At 38.6% G+C, this 21109-nt stretch overlaps 1 protein-coding gene across 1 annotated transcript; it reads left to right on the top strand.

The window, feature by feature from the left end:
* The first annotated feature begins 830 nt into the window (after window positions 1-830).
* Window positions 831-19770, top strand: cntn2 (contactin 2). Its single transcript, XM_055160304.1, has 22 exons — window positions 831-954; window positions 4819-4960; window positions 5524-5699; window positions 6204-6299; window positions 6387-6599; window positions 7012-7114; window positions 7211-7392; window positions 7902-8038; window positions 8315-8444; window positions 8622-8772; window positions 8880-9007; window positions 9160-9335; window positions 9419-9539; window positions 9939-10097; window positions 10169-10318; window positions 10749-10819; window positions 11452-11689; window positions 12985-13100; window positions 13719-13905; window positions 16656-16768; window positions 18198-18366; window positions 19647-19770. Exons 1-22 carry the CDS (start codon window positions 831-833, stop codon window positions 19754-19756), a joined length of 3192 nt encoding a protein of 1063 aa, XP_055016279.1. The 3' UTR covers window positions 19757-19770.
* Window positions 19771-21109: the final 1339 nt, after the last annotated feature.

The following is a 21109-nucleotide window of genomic DNA, read 5'->3' as shown; positions in this document are numbered from 1 at the left end:
TGTTTTAATTCTTAAAGTAGTTTTACTTATGTTGTAGAAGTGAATGAAATATACTCAAGTAAAATGATTTGCTTCTTTCTCCTGGGTAAGTCTATAACTCACAAAAGTTTTGGACTGATTCATAAACAGACTTGAAAGTTTATATTCTTTGCAATTAACCATGTTGTCTTTTCTATTCTTAGCCTATAGGGTCTATGGGTGGCCTTTTCTTTGGCTATATCAGGATGTGACCATTTATTTAATTTTTTTTTTTGTCTGTTAAATTAGTAGGCTGTAGGGTCTATATGGCCTAATAAAATGAAAACATTTTACCTATACTTCTTACATGTGTATATTGTTATTAAAGTATCATTAATTAATTAAATTATTCTGGCAACTCTACCAAATTAGACAATTCTCTGCAACTGTACTTCAACTTTTGATCAGTTGCTGACAGTAGGCTCTGTGCATTCATGTCCATCCTTACCTGTATCAATGGCCGAGCTGTGAAAAATGCATAAACACACGAGTAAGAAAAGTTGCGCGTAAATGTCCAACTTCATAGTCCCGGTGAGGCCCACTGACCCATCCACGCTCAGTTTAATACTGGTATAATCCAAAGCCTACGCGTAATAAAAATATGTCACATTTGCGCACAGATTTCCCAATTCCAAACCCCATAGTCCTGTTTCGTCTGGCCTCCATGTCCCCCACTGCTGTCCTTTATCCACTGGGACTTGTGTGTATCCAGCGGTCACATGTGCTTTCATCCCCTTGACAACAGCTCAACACATCACTGCGTGATTGTGGTGGGATGGCGCCCCGGTCCTCTTCCCCTTTTGAGAGCAATAATGAGTACTGACACGTGGCGGCCGCAACCTGGAGTCAGGCAGCGCGCATCCGCGTTTGCCCCATGGCTCCAGGTTCTCCAGTGGTCATCAAAGACCAATTACTGCTGTGGACTTCAGGCGCAAAGTGACAGGGGGTGCTATCTTAATTGAGCGTAACGTTGAGCCAACTTCAATACGCTTCTTAGCCAACTTCAATACGCTTCTTAATTGTGTTATCGTTTTAAAATTTTGAGCCTTATTTAGGACACCGCCAGACAATGTAGGCTATTTCTAAATAGGCTGAAGTTTAAATTAATGTAACATATAGGCCTACATTTTACAATACAACAACTGAACAGGAATACCATGTTACAACCCACTGTATCCAGAGAAACGGTCACCTCTGGGAATAAAATATTTTGGCCAAATATAATGACTTGCCTGGCCAAAGCCTATCTCTTCAAGGTTATGTTTTTGGCTAGGCTTTATCAGTAGGACCGTAGACTATTAATCAAAGATCTGTGGGACAATTACCTTTACGCCAATGGATATTAGAGTTAGAGAAATAAAATTGCTCAAATGTAATATAAAAGGGATGCGTCTTGGGCAGTCCTCTGGGTGTGCTTTTTTGGGTCTATGTAAATAGGCCTCTGCCTCACAACAAAGGAAGGTTTGCAGAGGGGGGGTTGGGGCTGGGGGTAAACAATGGGGTGAACAGAAGGGCAAGAAACACTCCGGAAGCTATTCTTCCAGTGAAACACAGGCTATGTCTAAGTCTAGACTACATCAATCAAAAGGTAGTCTACAAAATTTTGCCCCACAAACTTGTACTTATAGCCTAAATCTAATCCTGTTTTACATGCGATGCATGTGATTTTACTAAATAGGTTTAATCTAGAGCTTTATTTGCTCAATATAGCCTCCCAGTGAGAATGCGTTTTATGCTGATGCAGTGTTGCTGCGCATTGAAAACCCCACCGGAAGTAGTTGACGTGATTGAGACGGTCTTTACGTCTTTGGTTTGGATGAGACGAAAAGAAGGGTGCAGGATAGGCTGGTCCATGAGCGAAGGACTAAATGTTAAACTGATGAAAACATAACCCGCATCACAATTAAACAGCACCTCTCGGAACCAAACCCCTCGCAGGACCCCGCCGGACCAGCCGCCATCACTGAGCGAAAAGAGACAGCGCATCGTTCGGGTAAACAGCATCAGCATCCTTCATCATCATACACGAGCTGCACTCACTGATTTAAAATGCATCTTAGAAACTCAAGGAGAATCAAGGGCAGAATTTAAGATATAAAAGACATGGACCCAGGCATTATGGTTTGACGCAATACAGCGCATTTGGCAAAACCATATTGGATGTAATTGAGATATTCTAATGGAAACTCTTTGGGGCTATAATTGGCCTGTGTTATGATAATAGACTGCACTGATTCAGATTCTGACAGTGACCAATCATGCATTGTTTTGAGACCATTTCATCTCATAATCTCAAATATCATTTAGTAGAAGTTCTTTGTTTTTGTCGTGGCACTAGGGGCAGTGTAAGAACACATATATATGACAAATTGACCAATTACTGACCAAGTACTGCCTACTGCCTACTCCCACACTCTCATTGTTTTAATGAGAACTTGTACAAACAGGAAACCTACTATTGAGAGTCAGCAATCACTGAACTAAAGGTAAAAAGTAGGCTAGCTATTAACTTGAACACTACCACTACATGACATCACAAGTTGGAACAGAGCACTGTGAGCTTTAAAGATGTAGATGGACTGATAAAAAAAAATATTACCAAAACATGTGAATGCGTGAAAATACAACTCCAGGTATGTTTTAGGAGAGGAAACGACATTATAACATGACTTAAAGATTAGGCTATCATTTTATCTTATAATCTCAAATATAATTTAGAAAAAGTTCTTTGTATTTATTGTTTTAATGGGGACACGGGCAAACCAGGAAACCTACTACTGAGAGTCAGAAAAATAAAATTACAATCTTCAAGCAAATAATAGAGTTTCTTCTTGTCTAGCCTCCTTGTGAATGGTGGGATCTCTCTGAGTTGAAGTCCTGGTGAACCCCTTGATGTTCTGATGGAGTTCTTTTCGGGTCGTGCTGAAATGCACCTTGTTTTTGTCCTGAGTCTTTTCACTTTCACAGGAGGAGTACAAGGTATGTCAAGTTTGGTTTAAACTCAGCTGTTTGTCTCATCATGTACACTACCAGTCAAAAGTTTGTGTTTACTACTTTCTACTTTTGATATACATACAGAAGATATGAAATATATGAAGTAAAATGTATGGAATTATGTTGGAAAGGTAAAGAGTAAGAAAGCTTTCAAAAATATTCGTGCGCATAGAATAGAAATCCGTGCGTATTTGGCTGTAGTTGCGCATAAAATAAATATTTGTAAACTCTCAAATGAGTCCAGTCGTACATAAAATAGATTGTGTGTATTTTATCCATCAGAATACAAACTGAAATGTTACGATGTCAAGAATTACAATTACGAAATGAAAATTTACGATTACGCTTACATCAGTACGAATACAAATTCACAGCCGGGACAAAAATACGTCATGACTTCACAGGCATTATTTATCGAGCAGAAGAAACATTGATCAAGACCAAGACTGCGCATGTTTAAGTTTGTAGCAGAGGGTAAAAACAGAGTGATGGCACAACAAGGAGTTCCTCGGGACACTGAAATGTCCCAGTTTACACCAAACACTACCAAACTGTCCTTGGTTACAGACAATGGGTTATATATGAGTTATAATGAACTAGCAAATCCATCCACGCCACGACACGGTGACGTTATATTTATCGGTAAATACTGTATACATACCAAGGTGTTGCCTGTAAACAAGAACATTAATTGATGCTGAAGCTGCATTAAACTGTAATGTGTAACATTTCATTGGCTGTGACGTCTGTAACCAGGACAGTTTGGTAGTGTTTGGTGTAAACTGGGACATTTCAGGGTCCCGAGGAACTTTTGGTGGCATTTCATGCGAGAAATGCAGCTGAGATGAAGATTAAGACTGACTGACTGCTCGCTGTGGCTGTAGCCGTGAATGTTTTAATCTAAACATGCAGAAAACGCCGGTATTTTCTAATTAGCCCTGGGATAACGTTACGTATGATGTTAACCAACTGGCTACCACTATGTTATCTACTAAGATATAGGTGCAATTTCCCATTCAGAGAAGGTGTTTCTACACAATATTACACAGCAGCGTTTGGTTCCCGAATTCAATGTGGCAAGACAAGACATTTTTACAATACATTTTAATTAAACCACTTGTTGGTCACTGTTGTAGCTCCTTGTTGTGCCATGACTCAGTTTTTACCCTCTGCTACAAACTTGAGCATGCGCAGTCTTGATCTTGATTGATGTTTCTTCTGCTCGATAAATAATGTCTGTGAAGTGATGAGGTATTTTTGACAGTAAAGTTCCGTCTGTGAACTCGTATTCGTACTGATGAAAGTGTAATCGTAAATTTTCATTTCGTAATTGTAATTCTTGACGTCGTAACTTTTCAATTCGTATTCTGATGGATAAAATACACACAATCTATTTTATGTACGACTGGACTTATTTGAGTTTACAAATATTTATTTTATGTGCAACTACAACCAAATATGCTCGGATTTCCCAAATATGCACGGATTTCTATTCTATGCACACGAATATTTTTGAAAGCTTTCTTACTCCATAGAAAGGAAAAAAAAAACTAACTAACTCTACTAAAACATTTTTGAATATTTTATAACCAACTTCTTAAATTAACCACCCTTTGCTTTGTCGAAACATATTAATAGAGCTTTTTAACCCTTTTCCTTCACAAAATTATTCCATATATCTTGGTTCATATATGTGATATCTTCTTTATGTTTCTAAAATGTAGAAAGTGGTAAGAATAAAACAAAATATTGAATGTCTAAACCTTTGGTAGTGTATGTACTCAGTTTGATCTGATTGTGATTCAGGAGGAGACGTGTGTGTGTTGGGACATGACAGTGGACCTGTGTTCGAGGAGCAGCCGAGCAGCGTCATTTACCCCGAGGGGCTTTCAGAGGGGAAAGTGACCCTGAGCTGCAGAGCACGGGCCAGCCCTGCGGCATCCTACAGGTCTGATACATACAGCTTTGATACAGAAACTGGTCAAACTGTCTTATCTATTGTGTGGTTTATAAACAGTGTTGGGAAGTGACTGAATTCATGTACTGAAAAATCTGAATACTTACTGTAAATACCTGTATTCTGGTACAGTTACATTTTCATTTTGGTGGTATTCAGAATGCAGTTACTTTTCTAAAATCAAAGGAATGACGGCACTTCATCATCTAATTCTGACTTTAAACTGCACAGTATTAGTGAGAAATATAGAAAATTCAGCTCTTTTTAGGTCATTTTCTCTTTTTCATCTATAATTAATCATACATAGATATATACTTCTCTATCTCTTTATCTATACTAACAAAGATAATGTTGTTAGTAATATTATGAAATGTTTTTTTACATTATAATATATCATATATATAATGCAACTCTGAAAAAGTATTCCAAGTATTCAGAATACAGTACTCTGATTGGACCATGTAGCATAATACAAAATACATTCTAATTTGGGTATTTAGTATTTTGTAACTAAATACATTTTCAAAGTTTTCTTCCCATCACTGTCATTATAGATGGTTGGTGAATGGCACTGAGGTACCGCTGGGTCTGGACACTCGTTACACTCTAGTGGCTGGAAGTCTAGTGATCAGTAGTCCTGAACCAGGCCAGGACACGGGCTCATACCAGTGTCTTGCCATCAACCGCTGTGGCACGATCATCAGTCAGGCTGCCAACCTCAAATTTGGCTGTAAGTTACAAAAAACAAGTTACACTCATAGACTGTATATATAAATGGACATAGCTAACCCGCTAGCCGCCATGTTCCAAATAGGAAGTGAGCACAGACGCGCTTCTGGCTCCATCGAGTCTGGCTCAAATTGACTTTCCATTGAAAAATGCTCACCGATCTCTGTAACTGGTGCAGTGAGCCTAGTCATTTTGGTCTTGAAATGTTCATATTAACTCGCTCTACATGATCCTGGGGTTTTCATTTCACTATTTTGTCTGTAAATGAATTCCTCTTCCTAATATGGAACTGGCTCCAAATTTGCTTCTATAACTGATAGCACCGTGAGCATAATTTGACTGAAGCTAAACTTTTTGGGTGACGTCATGCTCCCTAAGTCCACTTCATTATACATTCTATGATTACACTATTTTGGCCCTTGTACGCATGCCATTTTACACATATATGCCTGAAAATGTGTTATTAATGAATCTCATTTTATCTCATTTATGTGCTTGTAAACAGACCTTCATGACTTCTCCCCGGACAGCAGAAACCCACAGACTGCATATGAAGGAGTGGGACTGTTTATGGCCTGCCAGCCTCCTCCCCATTACCCAGGTAGAAATTAGCTTGGATTATATTTATTACAGTACAACCATAATTCAAATTTCTCACTTTGGCCACCTGTATTCTTTTCTTCTATAGCTCTATCCTATCGGTGGTTCATCAATGATTTTCCAAATTTTATCAAGAAGGACGATCCACGCTGGTTTGTGTCTCAAGTCACAGGGAACTTATATGTGGCCAAAGCAGAACCTAATGATACTGGGAACTACTTTTGTTTCACCACCGTTAACATGGACGCCAGCACAAAAAGCACATTCAGCAAAGCAAATCAACTCACTGTGGTGGCAGATGGTAAATTTATACTATATGACATACATATTACATGGCCCATATTATGCAAAATTAACTTGTGAGCTTTACTCGATGTTAGAAAAACATACCTGGAGTTGTGTTTTGTTTCATTCACACATGTTTGAGTAATCCTGTGTTATTATTCTGCCTAAACTCCCAAAGCTCAAAAGGCTCTGTTCCACCTTGTGATGCCATGAAGTGGTAGTTTTCAAGTTAACAGATGAAAAAATAGCATAATGTGGGCCCTTTAACACTTATTTTACATAGAAACATTACAAGTTGTATTGAATTGAGTCACACTGATTAAAACATGCAGATGTTATTTATTATTTGCAAAGTTAAAAGTGGTGTTTATTAGCTATATCAGTTAAGTATTTGAATTTTTAATGTTTTTTTTTTTTTTTTTTGTAAGCTAATGCTCGGAAGTCAGCGCCAAGTATCATAGTACGGTTTCCAGCTGATACTTACGCTTTGGCTGGACACACAGCTCATCTGGAGTGTTTTGCTTATGGAAAGTAAGTTTTGTTTTTGCTTAAACATTGAAACTATATTTGTTCCTATTCTCTGTTTTTGAGTAGTTGGTCCAATGCTTTGATGTTTATTTTTTTTAGTCCGGTGCCAAAGATCAGATGGAGAAAGGTGGATAGCCTCTTACCATCTAAAGCAGGCTCCAGTGGGGATGGCCCCTCACTCGAACTCCCAGATCTGTCCTTTGATGATGAAGGGCTCTACGAATGTGAGGCCTACAACTCTGAAGGAAGTGACAAATATCAGGGGAGAATCAACGTACAAGGTGAATACACAGTTGCTATTTAATCTTTATATTACTTTTATTAAAGGTTCAATAGGACGCAGAGTTGACTCTTGTGAGCTTTAAGCTATGTTATAATGTTGTTACCCCATCAAAAACATATCTGAATTTGCATAACCCTTTATTATTAGTCTGTCTACATCTCCAAAGCTCAAAATTCTCTGTTCCACCTTGTCAAGTTAACATGTACCTTTTACCTTTAGTTCAGAAGAGATGGGGATTTCCAGAGCTGATTATCCAAATTATTCTAGTGAAGGTGTATGGAGTTTAAAAACACAGTGGAGCACTTCCTGTATTATCACATGGCATCACAAGGTGAACAAAACAATAAACATCTGGGTATATTTTTGATGAGGAAACAACATTATAAGATAGTTCAGAAAATAGCATAATATTGGCTCTTTAAGCTGTTGGTACAGACTTGTCACATATCCTTTCTTTGTGTAATGTTTTCTTTTTTTGAGTAAATAAAAGTTTTGACCTGTTTGCAGCTCAGCCTCAGTGGATGCAGGTGATGAGTGACTCTGAGGTAGAGATCAGTTCAGAGCTGCACTGGAGTTGTGCTGCTACAGGGAAACCACGGCCTGCTGTTCACTGGCTCCGCAATGGACAGCCTCTAATAACACAGGTAACACAGTAACATGACAGTTATTAATCCATAGAGGGTAGTGTGAAAAAGTGTTAACAACTTTGAGTGCATGGCCAGATGACTACAGAAAATGTGGTCCTTATCATCAGTGGTGTAGCACTCACAAAAATGCTAATCCTAGTCAACGTCTGAATTGCAGATGCTGAAAGTTGATCTGAGGCTTCCTTTTTCTAATCACAGCATATCTATTCTTTTTTGGGATCACATCATCTTTTTGAAAAATTGACAAATGTTATACATGATATGATGACACAGGATCGAGTGGAAGTAAATGGACCTCAACTCAAAATCAGTAACCTGGCTCTTGAAGACTCTGGGATGTACCAGTGTGTCGCTGAGAACAAGCACGGCACCATTTACTCCACCGCCGAGCTCAGGGTTCAAGGTACGAGTCAGTTTGAGTTTGGCCACAGCATCACAGCGATCTTTTTGTATGTACGTAGTAACAACTCAGTATGAAGGACACACACAGTTTGTATAGTAGTGCATAGGATCTTTGGCAATTTGATACACAACTAATCCTCCCCTTAAACAAAAATCTGTGTGCATCTTTAATCTCCAGTCCAGGTTCCAGACTTCAGGTCAAATCCAGTGAAAAAGCTGATCCCAGCGGCTCGCGGGGGAGAGGTGATGATTGAGTGTCGGCCTCGTGCTGCACCAAAACCCAGTCTCTTCTGGAGCCGAGGGACTGAGCTGCTTATCAACAGCACCAGGTAAAACCGCTAATTAACCTTAACCTAATCAGACCATGTGATGTTATGCACTGGCCCTACTGGTGTCATGTACATCTATGTATTTTTCTTTTTTTCTCTCTCTTCAGAGTCACAGTAACTCCTGATGGTGTTTTACGGATTTATAATATCAGCAGAGCAGATGAAGGGAAATACACATGCTTTGCTGAAAACTACCTTGGCAAAGCCAACAGCACTGGTCACCTCTCTGTCAGAGGTATAACCCCTGCTCAAATTTAATTTCATATTGAGGCTTGGTTGTTTCTCGTAAAAATGTGGTTTGTGAAAATGGTGTGAACTGAAAAACACTGCCAACTACAGAAAATGCTCAGAGAATTAAGGGCACATTTCTCTTTCTTCAATCTGTAGATGCCACAAAGATCACCCTGGCTCCGTCCAATGCTGACATAAACCAAGGTGAGAATGTCACCATGCAGTGCCATGCTTCCCACGACCCCACAATGGACCTGACCTTTACATGGGCGCTCAACGGAGCCCCCCTGGATCTGGAACATCCCTCTGGGCCGTACTTCCGCATGGAGGAGGTGAATATAATAATTAACCATGTTGTGAAATATTGTTAGACCTTACAACTATTGTAATACCAAATGATCTAATTTTCCCACAGAAAGAGAACATTGGAGATTTGTTGATAGTTAACACTCAGCTTAATCAGGCGGGGGTGTACACATGCACGGCGCAGACAGTGGTGGACAGCGCATCATCATCAGCTAAACTAGTGGTGCGAGGTAATATGCTTTATATTATTATCTCCATATAGTATTTTGAAAGATTACAGACCCCATATTTCGCTTGTTTAATTTTTCTATATGGCCATGTATAATATGAGGAATTACAATTTGTGCTTTCACATTAAAAGAAAGCAATGATAAGACATACAATTAGCTTTTTTTCTTTCAGAAGTATTTAGTCATCACTTCTTCACCAATAAATATTCAGAGTCAAGCCACTAGCACCTCCTGCTGTAGTATGATATGATTACGACTGACATAGACTGCACACAGAAACACACAGGGTCCTTGTTATTCCAGTACCATCAATCAACTTGTGTATTGGTAGTTTGTACATTAGTCAGTTAGTATACCAGTATAGTTATTATAAGTATATTATTTCTGTGTTGAATACAGGCCCACCTGGACCTCCTGGGGGGTTGCTGGTTCGAAATGTGGCAGAAACATCTGTTGAGCTGAGATGGAGTAGAGGCTATGACAACCACAGTCCCATTGGCAAATATGTGATCATGGGTCGCTCCTCACTGACCTCTGAATGGAAGAAGATGAGAACAGGTTTGAGATCTATTTTGTGCCCATCTCCCTTATTTAGACTCACTTAAATAGCTTCACTTGTACCTTTTCAGAACCTGCAAACATTGAGGGGAATGCAGAGTTTGCCCAGGTCATTGGATTAATACCATGGATGGACTATCAATTCCAGGTCATTGCCAGCAACATTCTGGGTAGTGGAGAGCCCAGTATGCCCTCCAAAACCATCCGCACCTTGCAGGCAGGTCAGTACACTCTAACATACTCTTCATTAAATCTAGGTTAGGTTAGTTAGGTTAGTTTATTTGCCATTTGCAGTTAAAAAAAACACACTGGAAAAACATGTGCAAAATGCTCAAAGTTCACTGTGAGCCATTAAAAACAACCACATAAACAAAAAATGGACAATCATTACATATACCACGTGAAATAAACAAGATGCAACATTCTACTGTAGACAATAATATTTTCATGGAGATAAGCAGGTAGCAAACTCACCACGAAAAATGTTACGCAGTGAATTTAATGTGCTAAAAGTAGTGTCATGCCCTGTGCCATTGTACTTCTACTACTCTTTTTTGTGCAGTTCACTAGTTATAAAGTGCTGTGTTTTTTATGTTATAAAAGCACATTTTTAAATTCTAATCTCTCATATATGCATGCATGGACTCTCAGCCCCCACAGTTGCACCCAGTGGTCTTGGAGGAGGAGGTGGAGATTGCGGCGAGCTCATTATTACCTGGACGGTGAGTTATTACATTGCACTTCCTGATAAAATAAGAGGGCATGATTTAGATTTGTCTATATCCATGCTATGTACGGTATCAGGACAGGAAAATGTACCTTACTACAAAATGCCAAAAAAGATCCTCCACTGTCTATTGATACTTTGCAGCTGATGCCATCAACATTCCCTGGGGGTGTGATGCTAACTGTAGGCTCTGCTTTGTCTAAGACTTTATTTCAACACATAAAGAACTGACTTAGCTGGAACTACAACAGATGAGCTGCAGTGAGATTTGTGCAGTTAAATAAGCCTCTCTCAAATAGCATTACAGTGACAATATAGTTAGCATTATCCCACAGTTTTTCAGTTAGTCACTTCTGCCATTTTTGTTGAAAATCAAACAGAACCATAAATGCTTGTATTGATCACAGGCTCTTGAAAATGTGTGCATGTAGAGCACCCCCAGCACTTATCCTAATGGAATCCATTTCAGAGAGACTGTAGAGGCTTTCAAAGGTAGCAGTGATCCAAAAGTGATCAATAAGTCAAAAGAAATCTGTTACGAAGTCTGCTATTCCCTGATACAAATGAATCAATGTTGAGACTGCCAAGTCATCTGAGCGACCTGTCTCTCTTTATTTTGCTTTACAGCGCATGGCCAGAGAATATCAAAATGGTGATGGTTTTGGGTATATCTTGGCTATAAAGAAAAAAGACCCCTCCTCATCGTGGGAGTCTGTGCGTGTTCCTCATGTGGAGTCGTCCCGGTATGTGTACGTCAACAGCAGCCAGGAGCCATACAGCCCATTTGACGTAAAGATCAAGGCCTATAACCGGCGAGGGGAGGGCCCTTTCAGTCAGATTGCTGTGGTGTACTCTGCAGAAGAGGGTGAGTGGGGCCTGTTGGTGCTTTATTTATTTATTTATTTAAAATGCACTGTATAACTTTTATGGTTTTCGTGTCTCCAAAAAGATTTGCTTAGAATGTTCGCAGTATAGTCTTTTAATTAAAAAAATTATACTTGACAACATGCATTCTTACTGTTACTCAGGTGCCAGTTCACAGGTCTGACCTGTAATTTGGCCTGGTGATGTTTCCATGGAAATACATTAGTTCATTGCCATACTGTTGTAAAACAGTGCACCTTTAAGAAGGACACAAGTGAAACCATTAAATAATCCTTAGATAATACGTAAATAATACATTGTGAAATGACAACATTACAGTGATTAAGGTGCTCAGGTCTCTGCACTGGCTCCTGTGGCTCAGAGAATAGACTTTAAAACAGCTCTGCTTGTGTACAAGTCTCTCCATGGCCGAGCAACAAAGTATCTGTGGCATGTTAGTGCCACATGAACCATCTCACACTCTGAGGAGCTCAGGGCCTCTTGCTGGTGCCCAGAGTCAGGACTAAACATGGGGAGTCGGCGTTTCAGATTCATGCAGCTAAAACCTGGAACAGTCTTCCTGAAGATGTGACAGGCCTCTATTTTGACTCTGTCTAAATCCAGGGTCAAAACCATACTGTTTAGCTGTGCATATGACTGAAAGGTTTTCATTTTTCATTCTGCACGCTTCTCTCTCTCTTAATTTTATCATGATTATTTATGTTTTGATTATTTTCATTGTGATTTTATTATATTTCTTATTCTGTAAAGCACTTTGAATTACTTTGCTATACAAATAAACTTGCCTTGCCTTGCCAAGGTGCACTACGTAACTTTTTGGTTTAGGGTCTCTCACCTGCTTGTTTCTATAGATATGTCATTGTTCTTCCTGAAATGTTCAACAGTATGACATTAAACAGCTCTACTTTACATTTACTCAATTAGAGGTCGGTTTATAGCTCAAAAATACCTAGAAATGTGATCCTCTCTACAGATCTGACTTCTAACTTAGTCTAGCTTAGTCTCGATGAAGATGGAAATGTTTAATACCATACTATGAAACATTTCAGATGAAGCAATATAATCTCCACGGTAAAAAGCATTTGACAGATCCTCCACCAGAAAAGTTACACAGTGCATCTTTGTTTTTCAGATTTCATAAATTTGATTAAAAATGTATGATAAAGATCAGACCAGACACAACACTTGCTGATGTTTCCTGTATCAGTGTCATATTTGCCAGCAGTTTTGTCAGTTACCATTAGAGAGCAGTCATTACCTCCTCTTTTTTCTCAGCTCCGACTGTGGGTCCCCAGAGCATAAACGCCACAGCGCTCACGGCCTTTGATATCCTGGTTTCATGGGATCCAGTGCAGCCGCTTAGTGCCAATGGAATCCTCCGAGGATATGAGGTGATATTTGATCATTTTGAATTACACAGTACACACATGTTCCAAAGAGAGACACTACAGGCAAAACTTTTTATGTCTGTTCTTTAGTGAGGTTATTCTCTCAGCATATAAACTTTCATGTGGAAAGGACAAAACATTCCGATCTTCACATATATAAATCTAACTATATACATTTTTATTTCATTGAATGAACTTGTATCCATATATTATTGTAACCTCAAACAATGTTTTCTCACAATACATTTTCTATCACATTTGTGAATATCTAATTCTGTGCTTCATTTGTTCAAGTTAGTTAAAGAGAGTTAAGTGAAACAAAGAGATGAAATCCAGTATTTTACACCAATGTAAGATCTGGTTTACTCAAATATATATGTTTTGGTTGGTTTCTATCTGTTTTTCATGTATATGCCTCAAATATGATGTTTTTTGGTTTGTTTGTTTGTTTTTTTGTTTTGTTTTTTTGCATTGAGTAAACTACAGAAGATGTTTGGTTCAAATTTATATCACTAATTTTAATATTTTTGCCTTTTCACCTCCATTGTCTCACCTCAAGTTTGTATTTTTCTCTGTGGTCAAATACCAGACATAAGACATACTCTCTGCTTCTCTGCTCAGATCCGATACTGGAGGCAGCACGAGCGTGAAGCAGCAGCAGACAGAGTGCGTATTGCAGGACAGGAGTCATTTGCTCGAGTGTCAGGGCTCAGACCCAGCACTCGGTACCATGTGGCTGTTCTGGCGTACAACAACGCAGGCACGGGTCCCCTGTCTCCTCGGACCACTGTCACCACCAGGAAACCACGTATGTCTAACACACTCAACACACAATGTTTGGATAATAGGTAAGGTTAGTTTAGTTTATTTGTCATTTGTACTTAAAAAAACACTTTGGAAAAACATGTCCAAAAACTTAAAAGTGCATCATGGGACATAAAAAAAAGTCATCAGGGCCTTCAACAGCTGTCTATCCAAACACTGCTTCTTCAGGTTCACGTGTGATTCTCATCCTCACCCGGTGTATTTGTAGTTGTCCATCCATCCATCCATTTTTGTCCGCTTATCCGGGGCCGGGTCGCGGGGGGAGCAGCCTAAGCAGGGACTCCCAGACTTCCTTCACCCCAGACACGTCCTCCAGCTCCTCCGGGGGGACCCCGAGGCGTTCCCAGGCCAGCCGAGAGACATAGTCCCTCCAGCGTGTCCTGGGTCTTCCCCGGGGCCTCCTCCCGGCGGGACATGCCCGGAACACCTCCCGAGGGAGGCGCCCAGGAGGCATCCGGAACAGATGCCCGAGCCACCTCAACTGGCTCCTCTCGACGTGGAGGAGCAGCGGCTCTACTCCGAGCTCCTCCCGTGTGACTGAGCTCCTCACCCTATCTCTAAGGGAGCGCCCAGCCACCCTGCGGAGGAAACTCATTTCGAGCGCTTGTATCCGCGATCTCGTCCTTTCGGTCACTACCCAGAGCTCATGACCATAGGTGAGAGTAGGAACGAAGACTGACCGGTAAATCGAGAGCTTCGCCTTTCGACTCAGCTCCCTCTTCACCACAACGGTCCGATACAGCGACCGCATCACTGCCGAAGCTGCACCGATCCGCCTGTCAATCTCACGTTCCGTCCTTCCCTCACTCGTGAACAAGACCCCGAGATACTTGAACTCCTCCACTTGAGGCAAAGACTCCCCACCCAATAGGGGAGTCTATTTGTAGTTGTCTTACCCCAAAATGTGATGGTACCATCATTTTTTGTTTATATTTCAATGTATAGCTACTTCAGACAGATAAAATGGAGCTTTTTTTTTTTTCCAACTTATTTAGTATTTACTAATACTACTGAATACTGAATAATTTTACCCTTATGTTGCCCAATCAGTACAATATTATAATTACTACTTCTACCACTACCACCACTACTACTACTACTATTACTACTACCAGTACTATTACGACCAGGGGTATAGTGGAGATTTTTTAAGTGAGGTTACACAATTTGTGACATCATGAATCCCGCCCACCTGTTTTAGTCCTGGTTCAGTTATGGTTTAGTCCTGGTTTAGACCTGATTTAGTCCAGGTTTAGTTCTGGTTTAGTCCTGTTTTAGTCCTCCTGGTTCAAGTCCTGGGATCAGTCCTGGTCCCTCATGTCGCAGGTCAATATAGGACAGTCCTGCAGATAACATGAGCCTATGCAGGTTGTTTTCACCATTGCCACCAGCTCCGGTTTGACATTTAAGTTGGAGGCTATTTTATATTTGTTATTTTTTTATATCTCACGTCGAGAGAAGTGGGTGGACGGTGTACCTCCGCGTACCACACCCACTACACCTCTGATTACTACTAATAATAGTATTAACATAGCTTAATATCATATCACATATTCGACCTTAAAGTACAGTAGATGGTGCATTGTTTAGATTAGGCAGTGAATTTAAATGGAGGTGTTAGTCCAGGTCTAGACTAGTGTTGAGTGACTGTGCTGTGTGGTCACCTCCCATGCTGCAGGCTAACAGAGATGATTCTTATCAGCGGCAGGGCCCACTAGCTTCTCACTGCAAGAAAACTGATATTCAGCTGAGTCTTCCTGGGCCAGCAGGCTGTAAGTGAAAGCTCCAACAGGATTAAACCTGATACGAGCTGGACTGCCCTGTTCACTCCTTGGCCTCCAGACACTAATGCACAAATTGCCATCCATTGCACTCTACCTTACAGAGCCATTTACAGTGAACTATGCAACTTTTCTTATGGGATGTGTGCCGCCTGCTTGTCTCCATGGAGATGTTACTGCATTGCTTGGAATGTTCTACAATATGGCATTAAAGGGCCCATATTATGTTATTTTGTGATCTATGTTATAATGTTTTTTTCTCATCACAAACATAGCTGGAGTTATGTTTTGTTTTTAACACATTTTAACACACAAATCCTGCATATTATAGCTGAGTTTTTTTCTCTCAAACAAAAAACACCGTATGATGCCATGTGGTAATACAGGAAGTGCTCCACTGTGTTTTTGTTTTTAAACTCCATACAGCTTTACTAGAATCATTTGGATGATTTTAGCCCTGGAATTAAAAATCTACTAAAGTAAAGGTAAAAGGTATGCTCTTAACTTGAAAATACTACATCTCAAGGTGGAACGGAGCATTTTGATCTTTGGAGATGTAGACTGACTAATAATGCAAGATTCTTCAAACATGTGTGAATGAAACAAAACACAACTCCAGGTTTGTTTTTGATAATGCGCCTTCAAGCTCACAAGAGTCAATTGTGTGTAATATAGGACCTTTAAACTTATATAGACCTATCTTATCTTTACTCCATTACAGCTGTTTTATTGCTTCAAAACACATTGCAATATAGAGCTGCAAGATATATCAAAGCAAATTTAAAAAAAAACACACACACAATTTTAATATTACCAAATTGAAAAGACTGCAATTTAACTAAATAACTAACTTTTTTTTTTTTTTTTTTGCAAACAACAAATAGAACACATTATAAAAAAAAACAAAAAACAAAGTTAGCCTGCAGTAACTCTGAAATTGTTCTCTCCTCAGCTCCTAACCGCCCTCCTGGAAATGTTTCTTGGAAAACCCAAAGCTCTTCATTGTTATTGAGATGGGATCCAGTCATCGCGATGCACAATGAATCTGCTGTGTTAGGGTACAAAGTGAGTTCAATTTGAACATCTGTTTTGACCTTAAATATATCGGGTTAACATATTCCGTTTTACAACAACTTTTCAAATTTTTTCCTTGGTTTATTTGGACAATAACTGTGGTTAATATTTATCATAGCTATCTATCAGTTTGTGGAAAAAAGCTGATAAGACAAGGACAAAAATACGGGAAGAAACTGTGAGTTTCAAAAAGGGGAATACCTCGAACTATGTCATCAACACAGAAAATTCCATCCAAGTACACTTTACTCACAAGATAAACCAGATCAGATAAACCTAAATTTATATATAAATAAAAATGAATGTGTTTTCTAAGTTTAATCATAACTATTGTGCGATTTAGACAGGTTCTGGTCCTCGTCTGCAGTATGGTTGCTAGGAAAAGGTTATGCAATCATCTTTATGTATGTATAGTGGTGGAAAGTAACTAATTACAAATTACTGTATTTGAAAAGATTTTTTGGGTAACTGTACTTTAACTGTACTTTTTTGAGTAGATTTCTAAACCTGTACTTGAAACTGAGTATAATTCCAGACATGCAATTATAATTAGTTACTTTTAAAATCATATGAGCACAGCACAAGTCTCGACTGTCCTAATCCACGCCTGTCTCAACACTGTTTCTGTGCCGTTCTAAACTGGCAAACAACCATATCTGTACTGCATTACCTGCTTTGTATGGACAGAGCTCAGATAATGTGCAGATTTTGATTGAGAAACAACTACATTTAGCTTTAAACTGTTCAATTTATATAAAATACTGACCTAAGATGCTGCTAAAAATCATTCAAAGTAACTCGTATCTAGTACTTTGAGCAGTATTTTTCATGTTCTTTTTACTTTAGCATAAGTACAGTATGGAAGCAGTACTTGCACTTGTAATTGAGTACATTTTTAGCCATGAAATTGTACTTTTACTTGGGTACAAATTTGCTTTACTCTTTCCACCACTGGTTATGTCTGTTGAAAATACTAGATCTTAGTAAAATGTTAAATATAATTATGTTAAATTATGTTTTAGTGAAAAGAGTACCTGTCTTCCCTGTCACTTGCTATTTAACTTCTCAAACTATTTCTACTCAAATACTGTTTATATAATGATAATTCAGCTAGAGTAATCAGTGCTATAATTTATCTCGATTACAATCCCACCATAAACAAGCACATGTAATATTTACTATTTCCCCACAATCAAAATGTTTGGCTCAAAGTTAACAGAGGCCGATGCATTGTTAGATCAATAATACAGAATTGCCCTTATCATTCTGCACAGTCATTGCCTGTTGTCAGTTTATGACAACTGATACTGTTTAAACCAAGTCATAAAATGTTATGCTTTAATTTTATACCTAGATCAGACAATTAAGAAAATATAATAAAAAATAAACATGCATTACAGTTAATTTCTGATCTCTGCAGGTTTTGCTAAAGCATGATGGACAGACCACTCTGAAGGTCCTGGATAAAACAAAGACTTCAGCGAGCCTGCCTCTGGATAAAGACTATGGTTACGTGGTGCTGGAGATCCGCTCATGGGGAGATGGAGGCGATGGTCCAGCTCATGAGATCATTGTTTCTCAGGAATCAGGTGAGGTTACAAAATCCAAGGCGGTAGTTGTAAAGGTAAAGGTGGTAAAACAGATAATTGACGTTATTGTTCAGCAAGCTACATGAACATGGTACCTCAAAAATAGAAATTGCTGTATGTATAGACTGTTAATGTGATTTACTGTTAATGTGTATTCAATGGGTGATGCTTTTATTTTGAAGAGTGAACTCCAGGAAGTGTAATCTGTGCACTTGCAGAGACTAATGGGGATTCATGAATAAAAAAACAAAAATAAAATTATAGTATAGAGTTAAATGGATCAATGAGGTGATTCTGAATTAGTGTATGAGTAATATCAAACTAAACCACCTATTTGTCTTCATGGAGATGATACTGCTTTCCCAAAAGCAATAACATCTTCATCAAGACATGTGTTATCAACAACAGGTAAAAAAGTAAATTATTAACATCTGGACATTTAGAAATCTTGATGCAAATTAGATAAAGAGATAAGATACAATGAAATTCACAGTTCAACAGCACCAACATTGAAAAAATATTTAAAAGTATTTAAAAGTTAGCAGTCCTTTATACATAATGTTAAACTTGAGTCCTAAGTTCAGCATTTATGAGCTTTGTTATCTAATAGATATGGAACAATGCATTAATAAGGAAGAGGGAAAACTATAACTATAATAACATGGAACAACATTTCACATTTTTATGGTTCATTTATATGTTTTAGAAATAGACTAGATTTAAGTAGTTAAAGGTGCAATGTTACACAAAACTGACTCTTGCAAGCTTTCAGCCATGCTATAATGTTGTTACCTCCTCAAAAACATACATGGAGTTGTGTTTTAGTTTCATTCACACATTTGATTAATCTTTTATTATTACTCAGTCTACATCTCCAAAGGTCAGAATGCTCTGTTCCACCTTGTGATGTCATGTAATGGTAGTTTTCAAGTGTTTTCAAATTCAAGTGTTTTCTGTTTGAGAAAAGAACTAAATATAACAAGTTTATGCAAGCTTTGTGTTAAACATGACTGAATAAAACAAAACTCCACATGTGTTTTTGATGTGGAAACAACATTATAAAATAGATCAGAAAATAGCATAATATGGGACCATTAAAGAAAATGAACCAAGGATTTCTCTGAACATACAAATAACATAATAACATAATGACAATACAAAAGTGACCAAAGTGGGTTATGAGCTAAAGAACTAAAGAATATATGACCGTCAAGTTTATAATTTGAATGTATTATATGTATTTGAACATTTATTAATTTGAATGTATTTCCGTTATGTAGGAACCGGGATGATGGTGCAGAGTGGGGCACAGTCCACAAAGACAGTCCAGTTCATCCAGATGTTTGGAGGTCTGGCTCTTCTGACCACGGCCATGTGTTTGGGCCTGTGATTTCAACATAACAGCCAACAGTAAAAATATGTACTCTATACCCACAAACAATTATAATATTTTTTGTTACTAACAGGATGAAGGGGATGCCACATTCTCACAACTTTTTAAAGGTCCTATATTACACCAAGTTAACTCTGATGAACTTTTAACCATGTTATAATGCTGCTATCTCCTCAAAAACATACCCAAAGTTGTGTTCTGTTTCATTCACACGTTTGAGTAATCCTTTATTATTAGTCTGTCTATATCTCCAAAGCTCAAAATGCTCTGCTCATCCTTGTGATGTGATGAAGTGGTAGTTTTCAACTTAACAGCTACTCCACCTTTTGCATTTTCTTTAGTAGAGATTGGAAATTTCATGGCTGAAATTATACAAATTATTCTGATGAAGGCGTATGGATCTTAAAAACACAGTAAAGCGCATCCAGTGAGGAACAGATTTTTTAGCTTGAAATAAGAACTCATCTTAAATATGGAACGGTTGTGTGTTTTTGATGAGGAAACAAGATTATAACAGATCAAAAGATAGTGTAATATGGGCCCTTTAAAGGTTGTCTTTATAGCACTGCCCCAGTATTTTTCAGTGGTCACAAGTAAACACATTTCTTGCCAATGTTTTATGGAGTCGTGTTCTGGTTACACTTTACCTTTACTGTCAGATGCCAGTCCGATAGTGGCACTGGTTAGAGCAGCTGTAAACAGTGTTATTTTCAATGGCGCTCATTATCTTCCTATCTGGCCTTAATTCTCTTGAGTCTGACCCTGCGGACCTGTTTGTGGACTCAGCTGTTTAAAATTATCATGTTGATTTTGTGAATTTTAGTTGAAATAGTTTGCAAATACCCAATTTAAAGGAGCATTATGTAACTTTTCGGCTGGGGTTCTGTCACCTTCTTGTTTCTGTGAAAATGTCATTGCTCTGCCTGGAATGTTCCACAGTATGAAATGAAACATCTCGACTTTAAATTTTTCAATTACAATTGGTTTTATTGCTCAAGAATGCCTAGAAAAACAAGCATTCTGACTGTGAGTGGTGTTGACACTCCACAGATCTGACCTGTAACTTGGTCTGGTTTAGTCTCCATGAAGACAGAAAGGTTCAATATGATACTGTGAAACGTACCAGACAAAGCAATAACATCTCCATGAAGAAAAGCATTTGACAGACCCTCGACCAGAAAAGTTACACAATGCACCTTTAACTTAATTGATTAAATGACATTTAGACAAATTCCACGTGACAACATAAGATACTAATTCAGTTTTGCTGTTACAGGTTGCCTAAATTTTACTGAAAGTGTCATTTGGTCATTATTTGGAGTTTTTGATATGTTGATCCAGTCTCAAATG

Source organism: Boleophthalmus pectinirostris, unplaced genomic scaffold (assembly GCF_026225935.1).
Source record: "Boleophthalmus pectinirostris isolate CB_2022bp ecotype Guang Dong unplaced genomic scaffold, ASM2622593v1 HiC_scaffold_3, whole genome shotgun sequence".
NCBI lineage: Eukaryota > Metazoa > Chordata > Actinopteri > Gobiiformes > Gobiidae > Boleophthalmus > Boleophthalmus pectinirostris.
Note: the sequence above shows the minus strand (reverse complement) of the source record. Positions and strands in the feature narration are given on the sequence as shown.

Coding starts and splice junctions, on each gene's coding strand:
- cntn2 (XM_055160304.1), top strand. CDS start 831: ATGAGTACTGACACGTGGCGGCCGCAACCTGGAGTCAGGCAGCGCGCA. Junction 9,008..9,159: donor TGGTCACCTCTCTGTCAGAG/GTATAACCCCTG, acceptor TTCAATCTGTAG/ATGCCACAAAGATCACCCTG. Junction 9,540..9,938: donor AGCTAAACTAGTGGTGCGAG/GTAATATGCTTT, acceptor TGTTGAATACAG/GCCCACCTGGACCTCCTGGG.